At 49.0% G+C, this 18,488-nt stretch overlaps 1 protein-coding gene across 1 annotated transcript; it reads left to right on the top strand.

Annotated features, from left to right (window-relative positions):
- The first annotated feature begins 7,200 nt into the window (after positions 1–7,200).
- On the top strand, positions 7,201–18,221 carry FAM228A (family with sequence similarity 228 member A). The gene is made up of 5 exons (XM_075557255.1): positions 7,201–7,278; positions 9,627–9,695; positions 13,597–13,675; positions 13,795–13,951; positions 18,020–18,221. Exons 1-5 carry the CDS (start codon positions 7,201–7,203, stop codon positions 18,219–18,221), a joined length of 585 nt encoding a protein of 194 aa, XP_075413370.1.
- The last annotated feature ends 267 nt before the right edge of the window (positions 18,222–18,488 follow it).

The raw sequence follows: 18,488 nt of genomic DNA, 5'->3' as shown, positions 1-18,488 counted from the left end.
TCTCACCATACTTGTTCAGTCTGTGTGCTGAGTGAACCACCAGAGAAGCTCGATTATATGACGAAGAATGTGGCATAAGGATTGGAAGAAGTGGTAAACAAGCGGCCATCCAGCTCAGAAGCAACAAAGCTCACGTGGAAGCAGCACTCCAGCCTGGGTGATGACGAGGTGTCGAAGGGATCAGGTACCATGCATCATCGCAGACCAAAAAATCATATCATAGTGAATGAGGTGGGGAGTGCAGAGTGGAGACCCAAAGCCCATTTGTAGGCCACTGGACATCCCCTTACAGAAGGGTCTTGGGGAGGAGATGAGCTAGTCAGGGTACGATGTAGCAACAGTGAAACATACAATTTTCCTCTAGTTCCTAAATGCTTCCTCCCTCCCCACTATCATGATCCCAATTCTACCTAACAAATCTGGCTAGACCAGAGGATGTGCACTGGTACAGATAGGAACTGGAAACACAGGGAATCCAGGGCAGATGATCCCTTCAGGACCAGTGGTATGAATGGTGATACTGGCAGGGTGGAGGGAGGGTGGGTTGGAAAGGGGGAACCAATTACAAGAATCTATATATAACCTCCTCCCTGGGGGATGGACAACTGAAAAGTGGATGAAGGGAGACGTCGGACAGGACAAGATAGAACAAAATAATAATTTATAAATTATCAAGGGTTCATCAGGGAGGGAGAAGCGGGGAGGGAAGGTAAAAAATGAGGAGCTGATGCCAGGGGCTCAGGTGGAGAGCAAATGTTTTGAGAATGATGAGGGCAATGAATGTACAAATGTGCTTTACACAATTGATGTATGTATGGATTGTGATAAGAGTTGTATGAGCCCCTAATAAAATGATTAAAAGAAGCAAACAAAAAAACAATATATAATCGATCAAAGACATGAGGGTGGGAGAGTAGGGGAGGGAGGGGAAGAAAGAGGAGCTTATACCAAGGGCTCAAGTAAAATATGTTTTGGAAATAATGATGGCAATATATGTACAAATATCCTTGATACAATTGATGTACAGAATGTTATAAGAACTGTAGGAGCCCCCAATAAAATGATTTTTTAAAATAGAATTCTTTAAAGCATACATCTGTGCCACGGTTTTGTGATGGTTCAACAGAAAATTTACATAGAGTTGGCCCCTAATTTACGATGGGGTTCAGTTCCCACCTTTGCTCCTTGTAATTGTGGTTTGCCATAACTAGAATTGACCAAAAATATGATTTGTCATAGCTCAATTCACCAAAAATTCACCTGCCTTCTTTTAGTTGCAGATTTTTGAAAATTGTGTTGTAGCATATGTTCTATGTCCTAACTGTAGTTTCCCCGCAGGGAATGTCAGTTATACATATGGTACCTGCCTTCTCCTTACTTTTAGTTCATCTTGCTCCCTTTTCTTTTTCCAAGTCTGCTGGACTGCTCTTTTCAGCAGCATCTGTTCATTGCCACACGGTCATGGTTTCATTTTTTCCATTAACATAATTCCTGAGTTCTCCCAGCTCATTTTATGTCCTCTCTTCATTTTCAGTAGCTTCTGGCTTTGTTTTTAAAAATAATGTCTATCTAAAGAGTATAACTCCATGGTTTTTCATGTGCTCACCAACTTGTGCAAACTATCAATTTCAGAACATTCCATCAGAAAGCAGCTGCCCCCTTGGTCAGTCTGCTCCCTCCCCCACTGGCCCAGTTCTAGGAAACAACTCATCTGCTTTCTGTTTCTCCACTTTTGCCTGCTCTGGACCTTCCAGATAAGTGGACTCCTTCAATATGCAGTCTATTGTGACAAGCTCGATGTTCATCTAGCACAATGCTTCCACGGTTTAGCTATGTTGTAGTATCTATCGGCACTTCATCCCTTCTCAGTGCCCCCAAATGCCCATTATAAGGATACATGATAGTGTATTTATCAATTCATCAGCCCGTGGACACTTGGATGTTTCTCAATCAGAAAGTATGGACAATACTGCTACAGCTGTCTCTCAGTTTAAAGGGACCACGGAGTTTTTAATTTTGTTGTGATTCATGGTGTGTTTACTGGAGAAGCAAAATTATATATACCTATATAATTATATACACACAGAAAATCCCTCACACGGTTGTAGAAGCAGTAAAGTCCAGCTCTGGGCAGGTGCCAACTGTGGGAGTCAGATGTTTGCTGGAGACCTCTCCTGACTCCCACTGCTGCACGCGCTGATGACCCCAAGGACAGGCAGAGAGGCTACCGGCTCCTGACTGCAAAGGCAAATGGACTCTGGGCCAGCACCCCTGAGAGCAGCCCGGTGAAGACTTCCAGGGCTGCTGTTAGGTGTCATGGAGTTGGTTCCGGCCCCGACAACCCTGCGCACAGCAGAATGAACCACTGCCCAGCCCTGTGCCCTCCTCATACGGTTTCTTATGCTTGAGCCCACTGTTGCAGCCCCGGTGTCAATCGAGCTCCTTGAGAGCTGTCCTCTCTTTGGTAGCCCCTCTACTTTGCCAAGCATGATATCTTTCTCCAGCGACTGGTCTCCTCCCCGAGACCCTTCTGTAAGGGGATGTCCAGTGGCCAACAAATGGGCTTTGGGTCTCCACTCTGCACTCCCCCTCTCATTCACAATGATATGATTTATTGTTCTGATGATGCCTGATATCCAATCCCTTTGACACCTTGTGATCGCACAGGCTGGAGTGCTTTTTCTATGTGGGCTTTGTTGCTTCTGAGCTAGATGGCTGCTTGTTTACCTTCAAGCCTTTAAGACCCCAGACATTTTATCTTTTGATAGCCGGGCACCATCAGCTTTTTTCACCACATTTGCTTATGCACCCACTTTGTCTTCAGCGATCGTATCAGGGAGGTGAGCACACAGTGATATGATTTTTTGTTCTTTGATGCCTGATATCAGATCTCTTCGGCACCTTGTGATCACACAGGCTGGTGTGCTTCTTCCATGTGGGTTTTGCTCCTTCTGAGCTAGATGGCTGCTTATTTCCCTTCAAGCCTTTAAGACCCCAGATGCTCTATCTTTTGATAGCCGGGCACCATCAGCTTTCTTCACCACATTTGCTTATGCACCTGCTTTGTCTTCAGCGATTGTGTTGGGAAGATAAACAACATGGAATTCCAGTTTAATAGAACAAAGTGTTCTTGCATTGAGGGAGTACTTGAGTGGAGACCCAATGTCCATCTGCTACCTTAATACTAACAATTTTATATTGTTATTTTACACTGTCCATTGTCTCTCCACCCACATTTCTGTTATTCGTACCCTTGGGGGTGGGGCCCTTAAAGAATTCCTGACATGGTAAGGAGAGAAGAAAGCCACTTTAGTGGGGAATAAAATTGGAGGGGCCTCCATGCTCTTCAGGACTAGATAACAGTGCAGCAACACCTATCAAGCCTTCAATGAAGTTGTGAACCAAGAATTCTAATGTTCCAGGTAAGCTGTTGCTAGAGCATAATGCTATAGGCATATTTAAATATCTTAGAACTGGGAGGATATGGCTCCCATGAGCCCTTTTTGAAGAAACTATTAACTGAGGTATTTGAGTCAAATAAAATAAAGCAAAAGGAATGACACCAAGCGTGGAATTCACTGAGGGATAAAGACGGGGAACAAGGAGTTTATGGTCAGGGACTAGAATGTGAATTCTGCATACACACACTTTGGGGAGGAAGGAGAAGGCAGGGCAGTGTAAATACATCGAGTTTCCGTCACAAATTTAAAAATTAAAGTTGTTAGATAAAGGAAGAATAATAGAACATCAAAAAATACTAATCTAGGTAGTGAATAGGCACCATGGCATAAAATAAAGAGCTGGGTTAAAAAAAATCCAAGCTTCAATGTTGACAATGGTTTGCTTTGTAATTGTGCACAAGTTACTCTCCTACCATGATGTAGTTGGATCTACCACCAATGGATGATCATTGCATAGGCCTATGGTTAGCTGGATTTAGTAGGACATAATATATCCTCATTTAGTCCCTTGCTCAAGTCAACTAAAGTAGGTGAAGTTGCTTAGGAAATTGTCCCCAAACTTCAAACTCCCTGCCATCCAGCTGATTCTGAGTCACAGCAGCCCAATGGGGCAGGAAGAGCTTCCTAATCTATAACTCACTACACACTTATTTAATTACGTCCTTCAATGTGAGGTTTCAAAAAGAAACTCATGTTCCTGTAGGCCTGATAAACCCAAACCCACTACTCAGAGAACCTACAGGAAAGAGCCGAACTGCCCCTCTTGTTTGTTTGGTAACGGATGTTCTGGACAAGGACACTGTGGTAGATACATCATTTCATCTCAGCTTGGTAAGTGGAGGGGTGGAGTCTAGCCTCTCAATCAGGTCACAGCCTGAGGATGCCTCTTTGTGGGCACGGCCTTCTCATGAGGATCCTCGGAACTTCCTCTCTTTCTCCCTGGAGGTGGGCCACATCCTCTCTCGGCTTCACCTGTCTGGTGAGGAGCCACACTCAGAGAGCTGGAGGAGCCACATGGAGACCCACGCCAACGCTGACATGCTTCCACCGCCACTGGATCCACAAGACTTTTCACCCACCGGACGGTGAGCTTCCTGCATTTGGCATCCCAGCTGCGTGAGTCTGAAGAGGAAGTTACGGACTAGTAGAGGACATATGGGCTAATATTGGACTTATGGACTTGATCTGGACTGGGCTGGGATGCTTTCTTAAGATACAATTACGCTTTGATTTAAAGTTCTTTCTTATACACACACGAGTGGCTATGAATTTGTTTCTCTGTCCACCCGGTCTACCACAGACATGGTGCTTGGTAACGTAGAGGGTCAGTGACGAGAAGAAGGCCCTTGACAAGATGGATGGACACCGGGGCTGCGACACTGGGCTCAGGCAGAAGCACAGTTAGAAGGGTGTGCAAAACCGGGCAGAGTTTCTTTCTGTGGTTGCACACGGGGTCACCGGGAGTCGAACCGACTCGATGGCGGCACCTAACACAACAAAGGCTTTCTGGGAGCGATGCAGGGTGCGTACAAAGAGGGTCCATCCACATTGTCCAGGCCCCATTGTCAGATTACAGAAGCCAGGGCGATTCGGAAGATTCCAAGTTTTATTTTCACATGCATGAGAAGGGAGAATGGAGTGCTTGGGGGAGGGGGATCCTTCCACTACATGCCTGTCTCTTTGTTTCACAGGATAAAGATGTATGTTTGTATATGTGTACACACACGCACACACATATATATACACATCCACACACAGAGACGATGAAACAGTTTTTCCGACAGGCACAAATCTTGGAATGACAAGTACAAGCTGAAAAAAGTTTTAACAAATACTGTATGTTACTGAACTTCTATGAGACACCTTAAATCTGCAGGAGACAGGTCTGTTATGCAGGTTCTGACTCTTACTGAGCAGGGAGAGAAAGCGGGGAAACATTCCTAACAGGTAAGAATTGAGTCTTGGCCTTAGCAAGTATCCTTGAGACTCTGTGGATACAATCAAAGGCTATTCTGTCAGACAAGTTAGAATGGGTTCAGTTTAGGGACACAGCTATGGAAAATTTCTAGTTTTATGTCTCAGCAAACTAGATAATTCTCTTAACTATGCCTCTTCCAAATTATGTTAAATTTCCATAATAAAATAACAGGGCTTAACTATTATTCAATCTCCTTATCAGGAGTAGGAAGCTTCATCTCCTGTAGCCGACTGGGCTGGTGGATTCCACCTGAGGTTAGCAATTCAACCCAACTGCAAACCAACCCACTGGGTCACCAGGGCTGCCTGTAGGCCTGAAAATTCACCCCAAATCACCCCACCCCTGGTGCTCTAGTGGTTACACACTGGGCTGCATTTGCAGGGTCTGCGGCTCCAAAACCACCAGCGTCTCCAGGGGAGAAAGACTGGGCTTTCTACTCCTGCAGACAGTGACAGTGCAGTCTTTGGCAAACCCACAGGGGGTCACTATGAGTCAGCATTGACTCAACGGCAGTGAGTGAGAGATTCTCATTGTAGCCCTCTATCATATAGGCAAATGTTAGATTTTGTTTAGAAATTGTTTTTGCATGATCTCAATTTTAAAAGGGTGGAGGAGGTAGGGGTGGTGGAGACAGTGGCTGTAGAGGTGGTAGAGGAGGTGGTAGAAGTGGTGGTGGTGGAGGTAGTAGGGGTGGGGTGGGGATGGTAGAGGTGGAGGTGGTGGTGGTGGTGTTGGAGGTAGTGGGGGGGGTGGAGGTGGAGGTGGAGGTGGGGGTCGGGGTGGAGGTGGAAGTGATGGAGGTAGAGGAGGTGGAGGTAGAAGTGGTGGGAGAGGGGGTGGAGGTGCGGTGATGGAGGTGTTGATGGAGGGGCTGGAGTAGGTGGTTGAGAAGGAGGTGGTGGGGGTAGTGGGTGCAGGGTGGTTAAACCGTCCACATGGCCCCCAGGCTCCCTTGTGGGCGGCAGGGTGGCTGTCTGGGCATTTGGGGTGGCTCTCTGCAGGGTCTGCTGGCCAGGCAGCGCAGAGCTGTGCCATGGGGGGATTTGTGTTGGGGGGGGGGTGTGTCGGTAAATGGCAGAAGACCCAGGAAAGGCAGCCCCTCCCCCCTTTGACCACCCTGTCCACCACCCGCTGCCGGCGGGATACAGAACGCAGAGGGAGGAGGTGTTCATACTTGGGGTGTTGTTTTTCAATGACGTTTCTTGCCCTTTCCCGGGTGTTGGCGTAACCCTTCTCTCGCAACCCGCGTGGGGGGGTGGGCTCTCGGGACCCCTTCCCGCGAGGTTGTCAGACGCTAGGCCTGCGGGGACGCGGCTGGCGGGAGCTGATGTCAAGGGCTGGACCCCAACCGCCGGCCCCTCAGAGGAAGTGAGCCTGGAGAGGGCCTCCCCCAGAAACCGGGGGTGGGGGTTGGTTGCGGGGGGATCCGGATTGGGTGGGGGAGCATCAGCCCTGCCCGATGGGGCTCAGGCGGTTTGTTGGACTCGCCGGTCCTCAAAGGCACTGCCACCCACCGGATGGCCCGGTCCATCCCTGTGGTTTCCGAGGCTGAAACCTCCTCTTTCTCCCAGTGGAGGGCTGGTAGTTTCGAACTGTTGACCTTGCGGGTCGCAGGCAACTTGTAACTCCTCGGACCATGGGTCAAACAAAGCCTGTAAGCAGTTTGTGGTGGGCACAGAGGCCCTCTCGGTGCCCACCGTCCCCATCGACCAAACCCTCTCGCTGTCTCTCCGCAGATTGTTCCCCACGGCTGCCACGAGCATGCCCAACTACGGGGACCATTTCAAGGCAGAAAAAGTGAACGAATGGCCCGATCCCAAGGCAGTGTATTTAATGGAGGTAAAACAACACGCTGTTTTGAGGTGGTTGCTTGAACCTCACTCAATGAGGTTCAGGACCGGCAGAGTGCCCAACACCGACGAGGGGCGAGACGAGATGTTGGTGCCGAAATGCCATTATCTTTTCTTTCCTATTGGGCGGAGGAGGAGAAGCACACACGCCCCGTGCCCCTGGGGTGTCGGGCTGGCGGATTAGTGAGCGCTAACCTCATCAGGTCACACTGCTTGATAGGATCCCATCACCTGCCTCAGTGGAAAGGACAAGTTGTTGGAAATTTGGTTTGCTGTGCGATTCTTGATATTATGTACTTAGAGGCAGAGGACGCAATACCCAGTAGGGCGAGCGCAGACAGCAGGCTGACGTGGGGTGGGAGTTTCTCTCTCTGTCTATGCATGTGTGTATACATGTAGATTTATCACATATATATTTGATGCAACCGTATCCAGGAATAGGGTGGTGGATACAAGGGCATTATTATGAAAGCATCGTACATATAACCACACACCTTGAGGAAATGAGTCACTGGATCTGGGGACTCTGGACTGTCGGGTGAGGGGGGTTCCCAACAGTCAAACAGGTTTTCAGGAGCAACTTGGAGATTGTGGAAAATATCAAGGACAGACAGACAGATAGCAGGGCACAGGGTCTCCTCGTCCCATGTCAGGACTGAGAGAGAAAATGTATTTTCCAATGGAGATATATATAAATGGGCTTACTGGTCTTTCATAAGACATGTACGTCATACAGCTAACATATTACATAGTAGGTATATATATAAGCAGGTAACATAATAAACCAGCAGAGAGGTGAGTCACTATCTTGACCTAGTGCTAGCTGACTTCAAACCACCACCACCCCAGCCTTCCCCAGGGGTAGTTCTCTCTGATCAGCAAGAGATGTCAAATTCGAGTTTCCTACATTTGCAGTGGGTTGGCTAAAGAACCTGACTGCTTTTCTCTAAAGGTAACCTTTAGGCATCGTGAAATAGCCGACCCGGAAATGATTCCTCTTATTGGGCAGCTTCTCTAGGACGGTTCTTTTATGGGGGGCTATTGAGGGACTGTGTCCAGTCATGAGCGTGTATATGATGACCTTAATGCTTCCTCCCCGCACTATCGTGACTCCAGCTCGACCTTACATATCTGGTTAGACCAGGGAGAGCACTGTACTGGTACAGATAAGAGCTCTTGACACACAGAATCCAGGACAGATAAACCCCTCAGGAACAGTAATGGGAGTAGCGATCCCATGCGGGTAGGGGGAAGGTGGGGGGAGAAGGGGGAGAAACAGGGAAATAACTATGATCTACATATAACACCCCCCCTCCAAGGGGGATGAACAAACAACAGAAGCGTGAGTAAAGGGAGACAGCGGCTGGATTAAGATACGAAAAGAACGATTTATAATCTAGCAGGGGTTCCAGAGGGTGGAGGCCGAGGAGGGAGGTAAAAGGAAGAGCTGACACCAAGGGCTCAAGCGGAAGGAAAATGTTTTTAAAACGATGACAGCATATGTACAAATGTATTTGACAATTGGTGTATGGATTGTTATGAGAGCTGTAAGAGCCTCCAATAAAATGATTTATTTTCTAAAAAAGAGCCTATATCATTTTGCACTAGAAATAATTATCTTAAATAATGTTATTTCTCTTCCAGCACCTGGATTTCTAGTCCCTCACCCACATTTGTTTCCATTTAGTACTACTAGAATTAAACTTAAAAGATAACTTTTGGTGACAAAAGTTGAAAAAGCCTAAAAATAACTTTTGATGACAAAAGTTGAAAAAGCCTAAAAATGAGAGTGGAAAACGCATAAGCTGTACCCAGACTCAGAATGGAAACAGCAAGCCCCTAGGTCTGGGACATTAGGGTCAAGGCCACTAGCTGCCACTAACCACCTCTATGACATTGGCTCAGTCGAACAAAGTTTAACTTTCTATAGCTTCAATTTGCGAAGAAATCTAGCAAAAGACAAGAAACCACAAGGGCCTAGAAAATGCCTACTGAAGGTCCAAAAAGAAGGTTCACTTTAAAGAAGCCCCTTTTAATGAGCAGTTTGGTATTTTAGAAATGTGATGGAGTACTGTGACTTGAGGAGAGTTGCTTCAAACTAGGGGGGTGGGGGGACAGGGGATTTCGGTGCAGCAAGGTCGACCCGCAGTCGGTCATTGTTGGCCATGGGGGTGAGTGGGTGGGTGGGGGACCCTTCTGGAAATGCTCCGGGATCACAAGTCGTGAACTATGTCTGGAGCCACAGGCCTTGGTTTATACAAACACCGTAAAGTATACTGCGTTTTGCCATTTTGATTTCTTCAGGATGGGCGTCCTAATTTTCCCTTGTCATTTTAGGCATTCGCTAGAGAAGACGTTGACCGAGCTGTACATCTACTGTTGCTTAGAGAAGATTACGTTGTGAAGGTAAGAGCTGCCCGCAGACGGTGCGTTCGAAGGATCTTCCCGGTGAGCACAAGTCATGCCCGGCTGTGCAATAGGCGGAGCTGGTTGCCCTGTCAGGGTGATTTGCTTTGTGGGCTAGGGAGGCTTTTCTGGTTTGGTTTTGTACTCTAGGGATCGGAGGTACCACCCAGTGCAGGATCACTGACAGGCCCAAGTCCTCCTGCTCATTTCCTCCTTGCTCAATCCTTCAGGAATCTGAGAGACAGCTGTATTAGATGGTCCTCTTCGTCCTCGTACCAAAGAGAAACTCCTCTCCATTACAACTTGTCTCTCCTCTTTCTGCTTCCACATCTCTTCTCCATGAGCAGAATCATGTGAAGCCACCAGAAATAGAATCATGTTTACGGTCAAGGACCCACCAGCCCTGATACCATGATGGAATGAATAAACAGGGGCGAGTTTCATTGCAGGGGGAGGGAGTGACCTTTGGTGTCAGAAACATGTGTCTTGTGATTGACCAGAAATTCACACACCGTCTTATTGGGGCAGCAGAGGAAGGAGGCAGGGTTACCTCCTTTTCTAGCTTCTCTTCCTAGCTTGGAGGGGTCTCGGCCTCTTTTCTCCTCTGCCAGTCTTGGCCCAGAATTGTCTGATGGTGAGGGTAGAAATATAGAAGGGGAGGTTGGGTGGGGGTGACCAGGAAATGCTTTCAAATACTGAACAAGGGAGAGGTTCATAAGTTGGAGATGGTTTCATGTGGTTTAATCCCAAGGTCTGATTGTGCTTCAGAACTTTTCCTGAGTCCTCTGGCTTCTAGGCTCTCAGGGTCTCTGTGTGCACTTCCTCCTGTCCCTCCAGTACTGTATGCCCGGCTCTGCCTCCTGAAGGCGGTTGAGAACTGAGGAGTGGGAAGAAGCACCACCCCCCCTTTTCTAATGATAGTAAATGGAGATTTTAATAACAATTTACTTTCCTCTCTTTGATCACTTCATCAGAAATTAAACACGTATTTACCGCACCTGGATTTTTGTAATGAACGAAGAAGAGAAATCCTACATAAAAAATGGGTTGAAAATGTTGCACAGCCTCTCCAGCAGAGAATCCTGGAAAAAGTCATTTCAGTCAGAGGGCTGCGAACCACAAAGCAAGGTCATTGTGCATATTACTTACAGGACACAAATAAAACGGTACTGAGCTTCACTTCATTCTTTTATGTTGAAAAATCATTTAGTTGGGTGGCTCTTACCACTCTCATAACATTCCATGCATCAATTATATCAAGCATATTTGTACCTCTGTTGCCATAACCATTTTCTAAACCAGTGTTTCTCAACCTTCCAAATGCCGCGGCCCTTTCAAACCGTTCCTCATGTTGTGGTGACCCCCCAACCATAATATGATTTTCATTGCTACCTCATAAGTGTCGCTTTGATACTGCTATGAATCATCATGTAAATATCTGACAGGCAGGATGTATTTCCATTGTTACAAATTGAACATGATTAAAGCATAGTGGTGAATCACAAAAACAGTATGTAATTATATATTGTGAAATATTTATTTCTAATTACCAACAAATAAATGAAATTTTGTCTTGGGTGTATCTGCATGTGGGTGGACCCACCTGGAGACAGATAGAGGGGCGGCATCTCGGTTCCTAAGACCATTGGAAATATGTGTTTTCAGATGGTCTTAGGCGACCCCTGTGAAAGGGTCGTTAGAACCCCAAAAGGGTCTTGACCCACAGGCTGAGAACCACTGTTCTAAACAGTTATTTTCTATTTGAGTACTTGCTGTCAGCTCCTCTTCATTCCCTCCCTCCTTTCCCTCTTCCCCCCTGTGACCCCTTGATAAATTATAAATTATTAAGGTTTCCCTATCTTACACCGACCAGTGTCTCCCTGTTTTACTTTTAAATAAAGGACCATGTGAAGAGCAGGGTCACCATCTCCACTGTGGGCGCCAGCAGTGCCTAGGCTGCATTCAGGACGGGGCCCTTGAGTGGTGTTGCTGCGTTTTTAAACCTGGCGCCTTTGGGTGGAAGGGAGTCTAGAGAACTGATTTGGAAGTAGATTTATAGCAGGATTGCTTTTAGGTCACTGTGGCTGAAAGGACATTTGTCCGTTTATTCAACATGCCCCAGAGGCAGGTGGTCCCATGGTGGCCTCTGGCAGCGTGACAATGTCACTAGCGACCCAGGTTTTTCCTGTTGATGTTCTGCTCTGCAATTCCTAATGGCTTTCACTTGCCCCTTCATCTGCTGATTTGCATGGTGATTGCTCACAGGTCTAGGTATTCGGGCTGTGTTCAATGCAGAAAGAAGGCTCCGTAGGACTTCGCTCACCTGTTCCTATTACCAGGATGCACATCCTAGACTCCCCCTTTGGTCTCCTTGGCCAGACTGGGTTCTGGCCACAAGGAACAAGCAACACAAGTCCTAGCAGCCTTGGCGGGGCCGCCATTGAAGCACTTGCCTGCTAACGAAAAGGTTTGAACCCACCAGCTGTTCCAGGGGAGAAGGCTGCAGCCTGCTTCGGGAGGTTTATAGCCTTACAAACCCTCTGGGGCCAACCTACTGTATGAGTTCTTTTACAAATCCTCCTGTCGCCATTCATGAAAACGACAATGACCCCAAGAGCACTCCCCCTGCCTTAAAAACAGGAACCCAAAGTAATTTCGACGGCTGGAGACGTTATAGTGTGTGAACACGGCACACGTGTGCGTGTGTTCAGCTGGTCATTCATTCACGCGCTCACATTCAGCCACCTTGAAGTACAAAACCAAACCAAACTCACCGCCATGGAGTCCACGCCGGCGCATAGTGACCCTGCGGGGCAGGAGGGTCGGACAGCCCCTGCGAGTTTGCAAATCTTTACAGGAGAGAATTCTCCTGAGGAGCCGCTGGCGGTGGCTTCGATCTGCTGACCTTGAAGATTGCAGCCCAACGCATAACCGCCACACCATCAGCGCATGTCCTTGAAGCTGAGGAGGGCGAGAAATGTGGAGGGTGGCCGGGGTGGGGGCGCAGGCAGCACAGGGGCCGGATTCATCGAGGAGGTCCGGGAAGGCTGCCCAGAACGGACGGTTGAGCTGTGAGGTTTAAGGCCTTTACGCTGCCAAGCCCCGAGTGGACATTGCGTGATGCAGGATTGAAGGTTTCACTTACTCCTGTGTAACTGAAACAGCAACCTGATAGTGATTAAAAAAAGAAAAGGGCCTTCTTCTGCAGAGAGACGTGGTTCACGTCTGGCTTCTCCTGGAAAACCAAGCCGGACATTGAAGCTAAGGCGGTTGTTTTCACTGGAGGGTGAACCTCACGGAGTAAGACGTTGGCGGCAGCAATCTTACTTAGGCGATCCCATTGCTTCCTAATGGGTTACTAGCATTTGGGGGCCAGCCCTGGGGGACAAAGGAGAGAAGCGGCCCCTCCATAGCCCGGCACTTCTCTGCCCTTTACGCCCTCCAACCAGTGCTCATGGGGCGTCAAACCAGTGCTTAGCTTCCCGGGGGCCTTGCTTGCTTGCTCCTGGGCTGGGACCTGGAGTATCCTGAGAGGCCTCTGCTGGTGACTCAGTGGCCTTTGCCTGCTTCGCGTCAGCTCTGCCCAAAAGGGAGATCTTTGAGGACGACAGGAAGTCGCTCAGGGATGGCACGCGGTGCTATCAGCAAGTGTGTTTATTGACAACGACACAGTGAGTGGTGGAGCGCTGAAGGGATGCATGAGTGATGTCCCCTTCCCCACCGACCTGCACATTGACAGCCTTCACGGGTCTTCTGGGTTGGGGGCGTGGGGGTGTCTCAAGAGGCCAGACCTGGATGCTTCCAGGCAGATTTTATTTTTAAAATTTTTTTTCCGGGCAGATTTTAAAAGCGTCGTCTTCACACTGCACCCGGGTCCTCAGGCATGTCCCCTTCTCTCTAGGAGTTCATCCCGGCCCTGTGTGACCCCCTGATTTGGAGGCAGCATGGAGCAGAGAACAGAGCCACTCAGTGTGACACAGGTACTCAGTGACCGTGGCCTTCAGTGTCAGAGGCTGCCAGGCACACGGCACCTGGGGTCGTGTGTGCAGCCACTGGCGTGAACTTTGAGTGCTGACCTAGCTTGTTCATCCTCCCGCAGGAAAACGCTCTTCCCTAAAAGAATTTAAAGACACACAGACGGCCAGGCTGCCAGCCAACCTGCCCCACTTCACGTGCACCCTACACAGGGTGATTCCAAAAGACAGGCGGAGAACCTCCGCGAGATCCAAGAGGAGCCAAGGCTACCGGCCGTGCAGGTAAGTGCAGGTAAAGAGCAGCACCCCTGGGCTGCCACGCAGAAATTGTTGCACCTGTCGCGAACTTGAGTCCCATCTCTAATGCCCAGCGCCTACCCACTTCCTGGCGGTTTTCTTTCTTGCAGTGATGCATCGGGCTGTGCTCCCTTTTGGGTTATGAAATATACAGAGTCAACACATAAAACAGCTTCACACATCACCCAGCCTGCCCTGGGAAATCACTGCCCAGGTCCAGAAACGGAGGGTCCCCTCTCCCTGCACCCACCCAGAGCAGACCCCTTCTTCCTGCAGAACCAGCTGCACGTGGTTTCCATTTCTTACCTTTCGTTTTACTAACAGCCAGCCTAGTGCCTGTGAAGTGGTATCCGATTGTGTGCTTGACTGATTACATTGTGCTAGTGTCTGAATTGAGCAAACCATCGGAGAAGCTGGATTATATGAAGAAGATGTGGTCTCAAGCTTGGAGGCAGGCTTATTAACAACCTGTGATATGCAGATGACTCTACCTGGCTTGGTGAAATTGAAGAGGACTTGAAGCACTTGCTGATGAAGATCAAGGGTAGCAGCCATCAGCATGGATTACAACTCAATGTAAGGAAGACCAAACTCCTCACAACTGGACGAATAGGTAACGTCTTGATAACGGGAGTCGGGGTTGAAGTTGTGGGGAGGATTTTGTTGTGTTTGGATCCACAATCAGTGCTCATGGAAGCAGCAGGCAAGAGATCAAAAGTTGTGGCGCATTAGGTAAATCTGCAGCACGAGACCTCTTTAAAGTGTTGAAAAGCAAGGATGTTACTTTGAGGACTAAGGTGTGCCCGACCCAAGCCACATTATTTTCAGTCTCCTCCTCTGTGTGAAAGTTGGGCATTGGGTAAGGAAGACGATCCATTAAAACCACGTGCTGGGGAAGCACATGGACTGCAAGAGAACAGACAGATTTGTCCTGGACTCGGTCTTTGGAATGGAAAGTGCAACCAGGATGCTCCTCAGAGGCAAGAACGGTGAGACTCTGTCTCTTGTACTTCGGACACGTTATCAGGAGAGCCCAGTTCTTGAAGAAGGACATAATATTGGTGAAAGTGGAGGAGCATGGGAAAAGGAAGTCCCCTAAACAAGATGGGTGGACACAGTGGCTGAAAGGAGCTCCCACGTAAGAAACATTGGGGACAATGCCCAGGACCAGGCAGTACTTTGTTCTCTTGCCCATAGTGGCATCTAACACCACCCTCCCACCACCAAGTGACCGAATGACAGCGTAATATGTTGAATGCTGGACTGGCTGTGAACCACAAGGTCAGCAGTTACTTACCAGCTTCTCCTTGGGAGAACGAGGCTCTCTCTTCCTGTAAATATTTACACACTCTGAAACCCTAGGGCAGTGGTTCTCAACCTTCCTCATGCTGCGACCTTTCACACATTTCCTCATGTCGTAGCGACCCCCAACCATCACATTATTTTCGTTGCTACTTCATAACTGTCATTTTGCTACTGTTATGAACTGGGCGATCCTTGTGAAAGGGTCCTTTGATCCCCAAAGGGGTTGAGAACCGCTGCCGTTGTGTTGCTCTGCGTCGGAACGGACTAGAGGGCAGTGTTTGTTGCTGTTTTCGTGTCTGAATGCCATGATGCCTGCTTAGCTGGGCCATAACCTGACAGCCCACGATGCTTTATCACGTGATAGGGTTTCAGGTTCTTACCTTTTAGAGAAAGGACCTGCTTTTCTAGCTCATTCACTATCGCATCTCTAGAGTCTATTCTGATTCACAGTGACCTCATAGGAGAGTAGAACTCCTGGGAGCAACTGGCAGGTTCAAACTGCTGACCTTGTGGTTCGCAGATGAAGGACAGCCCGTTAGGCCTCCAGGGTTCCATCTATTAAATGTAATAAACATAACCCTGTTTTTCCACCAGTGCCAATATCTGAAGTCCCTGTTTCTGTTGTTTTGCTGGTTTAAGCTCAGTGTCTTATTTCTTCATGTGTCTAGTTAGCTTTGATTTTGTGATGGAATACACACACACACACACACAATTGTTGAAATAATTTGAGGCCTAGAGCCATGTCGTCTTTTAAAAAGAAGCTTGTTGGTTTCAGTAGTGTGCCCGGGGATGCTGTCAGCCCTCACCTCAAAAACTGACCGCCATTGAGTTGATTCCGGCAGCTTTATAGGACAAGGTAGAAAGAAGTGCCCTGTAGGTTTCCAAGGCTGTTAAATCTTTACAGGGGCAGACTGCCTCATTTTTCCTCCCCAGGAGCAGCTGGTGGGTTGGAACTACTGACCTTGTGGCTAACAGCTCAGTGTGTAGCCCAGACCATTACCACCAGGGGTCCTGACTCTCAGCCCAGGACCACCTTCACGTGGGTTCCACTTGAGAGGCCTGGGGATGGGAGCTAGGGTGCAGTTGTGTGCTGGCTGGGAGGAGCCCTTCCTGCCTCAGCCCCAAAGGGGGAATGGTTCCCTTCTGACTCTGGGTCCCCCTGACTCGTGGGCAACAAGCACCCTGACTCATGGGTTCACTTCTCTCGGTTCCTGTCTCCCCGCACTTCCTCAGCAGGTCAGCACACTTCCAAAGTCTCCTTGGAAGCTCGCTGACCTGCCAGGCTGGTCTCAGGCCACAGATCTCATGGCCAAGGCCAGCCCTTCTAGCACTGGAGAGAAAGGGAGTCCTCACAGTGCCACTGCCTCCCACGGCCTCTTCCCCAGCTGCAAGCCCCCGAGAGCAGAAACAGGGTCATTGACTTCCATGTTCCCAAGGGAGGAGAGAAGACAGCTCATTTTCCTCGTGGACTGGGCTTCTCGGGGCAGGACTAGGGCTCACTCAAATGGTCTCTTACCACCTGGTTGATGCTGATTCATGGTAACCCTAGAGGACAGGGTAGAACCGCCCTGTGGGTTTCCGGGACTAGAACTCTGTGGGTGTAGTTCACAACACCACCAGCTTCCTCGGGACGGGCAGCCTAGTGAAAAGGCTCTGCCGCATCCCAGGAGGCCTCAGGTGGTGGTTGGATCCAGTAAGAAGAATTCAGAGCAAGGCAGCTTCAAAAAGTTCATGGAAAAATGGAATGAAAGGATAATGGAATTTTTCTGGGAACTTTCTGAAGCCCCTTCCTATTAGACATGACAGAACTTAGCTTAAGCACAAGCTCAAAACCCGAAAATACAAACCGCCACCAAGCTCAGTGCCATTAGCTGATTCTGACTCAGAGCAACCTTAAAGAACTGCCCCTGTAGGTGTCTGAGGCTGTCAATCTTTACGGGAACAGAAAGCCTCATGTGCTTCCAGCGGAGCGGCTGGTGGTTTTGAACCGGTAACCTTGTAACCACTGCACCGTCGGGTTCCTAGGTGTGTTTCACTATGTCATAGTGTCAAGGCCAAGAGGAAAAGCACACTGCGTGGAGGACCAGAAGCCAGCCCCTTCCTCTTTGGGACGATGTGGCTTTGTCCTGGTTTCTTTTTTGTGTGACCGCTTGCATTTCTCTGTTCCCACACAAGGGCTTTCTCTGCTTCCTTCAATGTGTTCTGGAAAAGAATGTGCTAGCTGCCTGGCATTTAGGGTGGTGTGCAGGCTGCCCCACCATAGCTCGAGAGATGGTGCCTCGGAGCCCCAAGTGTGGCTCGAATGCCCACCGCCCGTCCACTCAGTGCCACCAGAGGGTCCGTGACTCACCGTCCACTTAAGGTTCGGCTAGCGGAGGTGTTCCAAAGCTGTACCTAAGGCTTTTGCAACACCTGTGCTTAGCTTCCAAGCTTACACACTTTGGACCTGTTGCCAGGAGAAACCAGTCCCTGGAGAAGGCCATCCTGCTTGGTCAAGTGGAGGGGCAGTGAAGGGGAGGAAGGCCCAATGAGATGGATTGATTCGTGGTAGCTGCCCCCATGGACTCAGACAGGGGAGCATTGTGCGGGTGGGGAGGGACAGGGCGGTGTTTCATTCTGCTGTGTGTGGGGTCACAATGGGGGGGTTAACGATGGGTCAGAACCGACTTGATGGCACCTCCCAACCCCAGGGGCGATGGTGTCTATTCAGTGCCGTTTGCGTGGAGGTACGTAATGCTCTCTTCGCAGGCCGGAAATGATCACCTGCACAGAAACGAAAGAACTCTTTGAGAAAGTGGAAAAGACAACCGACCCAAGTCAGAGGGCTTTTGAAAAGCAGTTCATTATCTCGAGGCTCAACCAGGAGACCAAAAGGGACAAGAGGAAGGAGCTGGTAAGCAGGGGTCTCCAGGGAGCAGGGGCTGGGGCACCCCCAAGACAGCCGCACTGACCTCCACACCTGAGGATGGGCGAGCAGGCAGGGGCTCTGGAAGGAGGTGAACAGAAAGGGCTGATGGAGCATGTATTGGACTCATGAGAAATTACGTGGCTGTGTGGTGTGGCTGGCCACACTGTGGGCCGCCTGCAGCACATGGGCTGATGGGGAACCAGCCAGTATGGAGGGCCCCCTCCTTTTCCCAGTTCCCCTCTTTCTGCCATTTGCTACTTACTTGCACCCCAGATCACAAGTTCATTCTGTTTAGGTCAGCCATAATAA

This window comes from Tenrec ecaudatus, chromosome 8 (genome assembly GCF_050624435.1).
Source record: "Tenrec ecaudatus isolate mTenEca1 chromosome 8, mTenEca1.hap1, whole genome shotgun sequence".
Classification (NCBI taxonomy): domain Eukaryota; kingdom Metazoa; phylum Chordata; class Mammalia; order Afrosoricida; family Tenrecidae; genus Tenrec; species Tenrec ecaudatus.
This window is presented reverse-complemented; position numbering and strand designations above follow the sequence as displayed.

Bases quoted from the DNA above. Each gene is read 5' to 3' on its own strand.
- FAM228A (XM_075557255.1), top strand. From the start codon at position 7,201: ATGCCCAACTACGGGGACCATTTCAAGGCAGAAAAAGTGAACGAATGG. The intron at 7,279-9,626 runs GTAAAACAACAC...TTGTCATTTTAG, and splicing joins AGGCAGTGTATTTAATGGAG to GCATTCGCTAGAGAAGACGT. The intron at 13,952-18,019 runs GTAAGTGCAGGT...CTCTCTTCGCAG, and splicing joins CAAGGCTACCGGCCGTGCAG to GCCGGAAATGATCACCTGCA.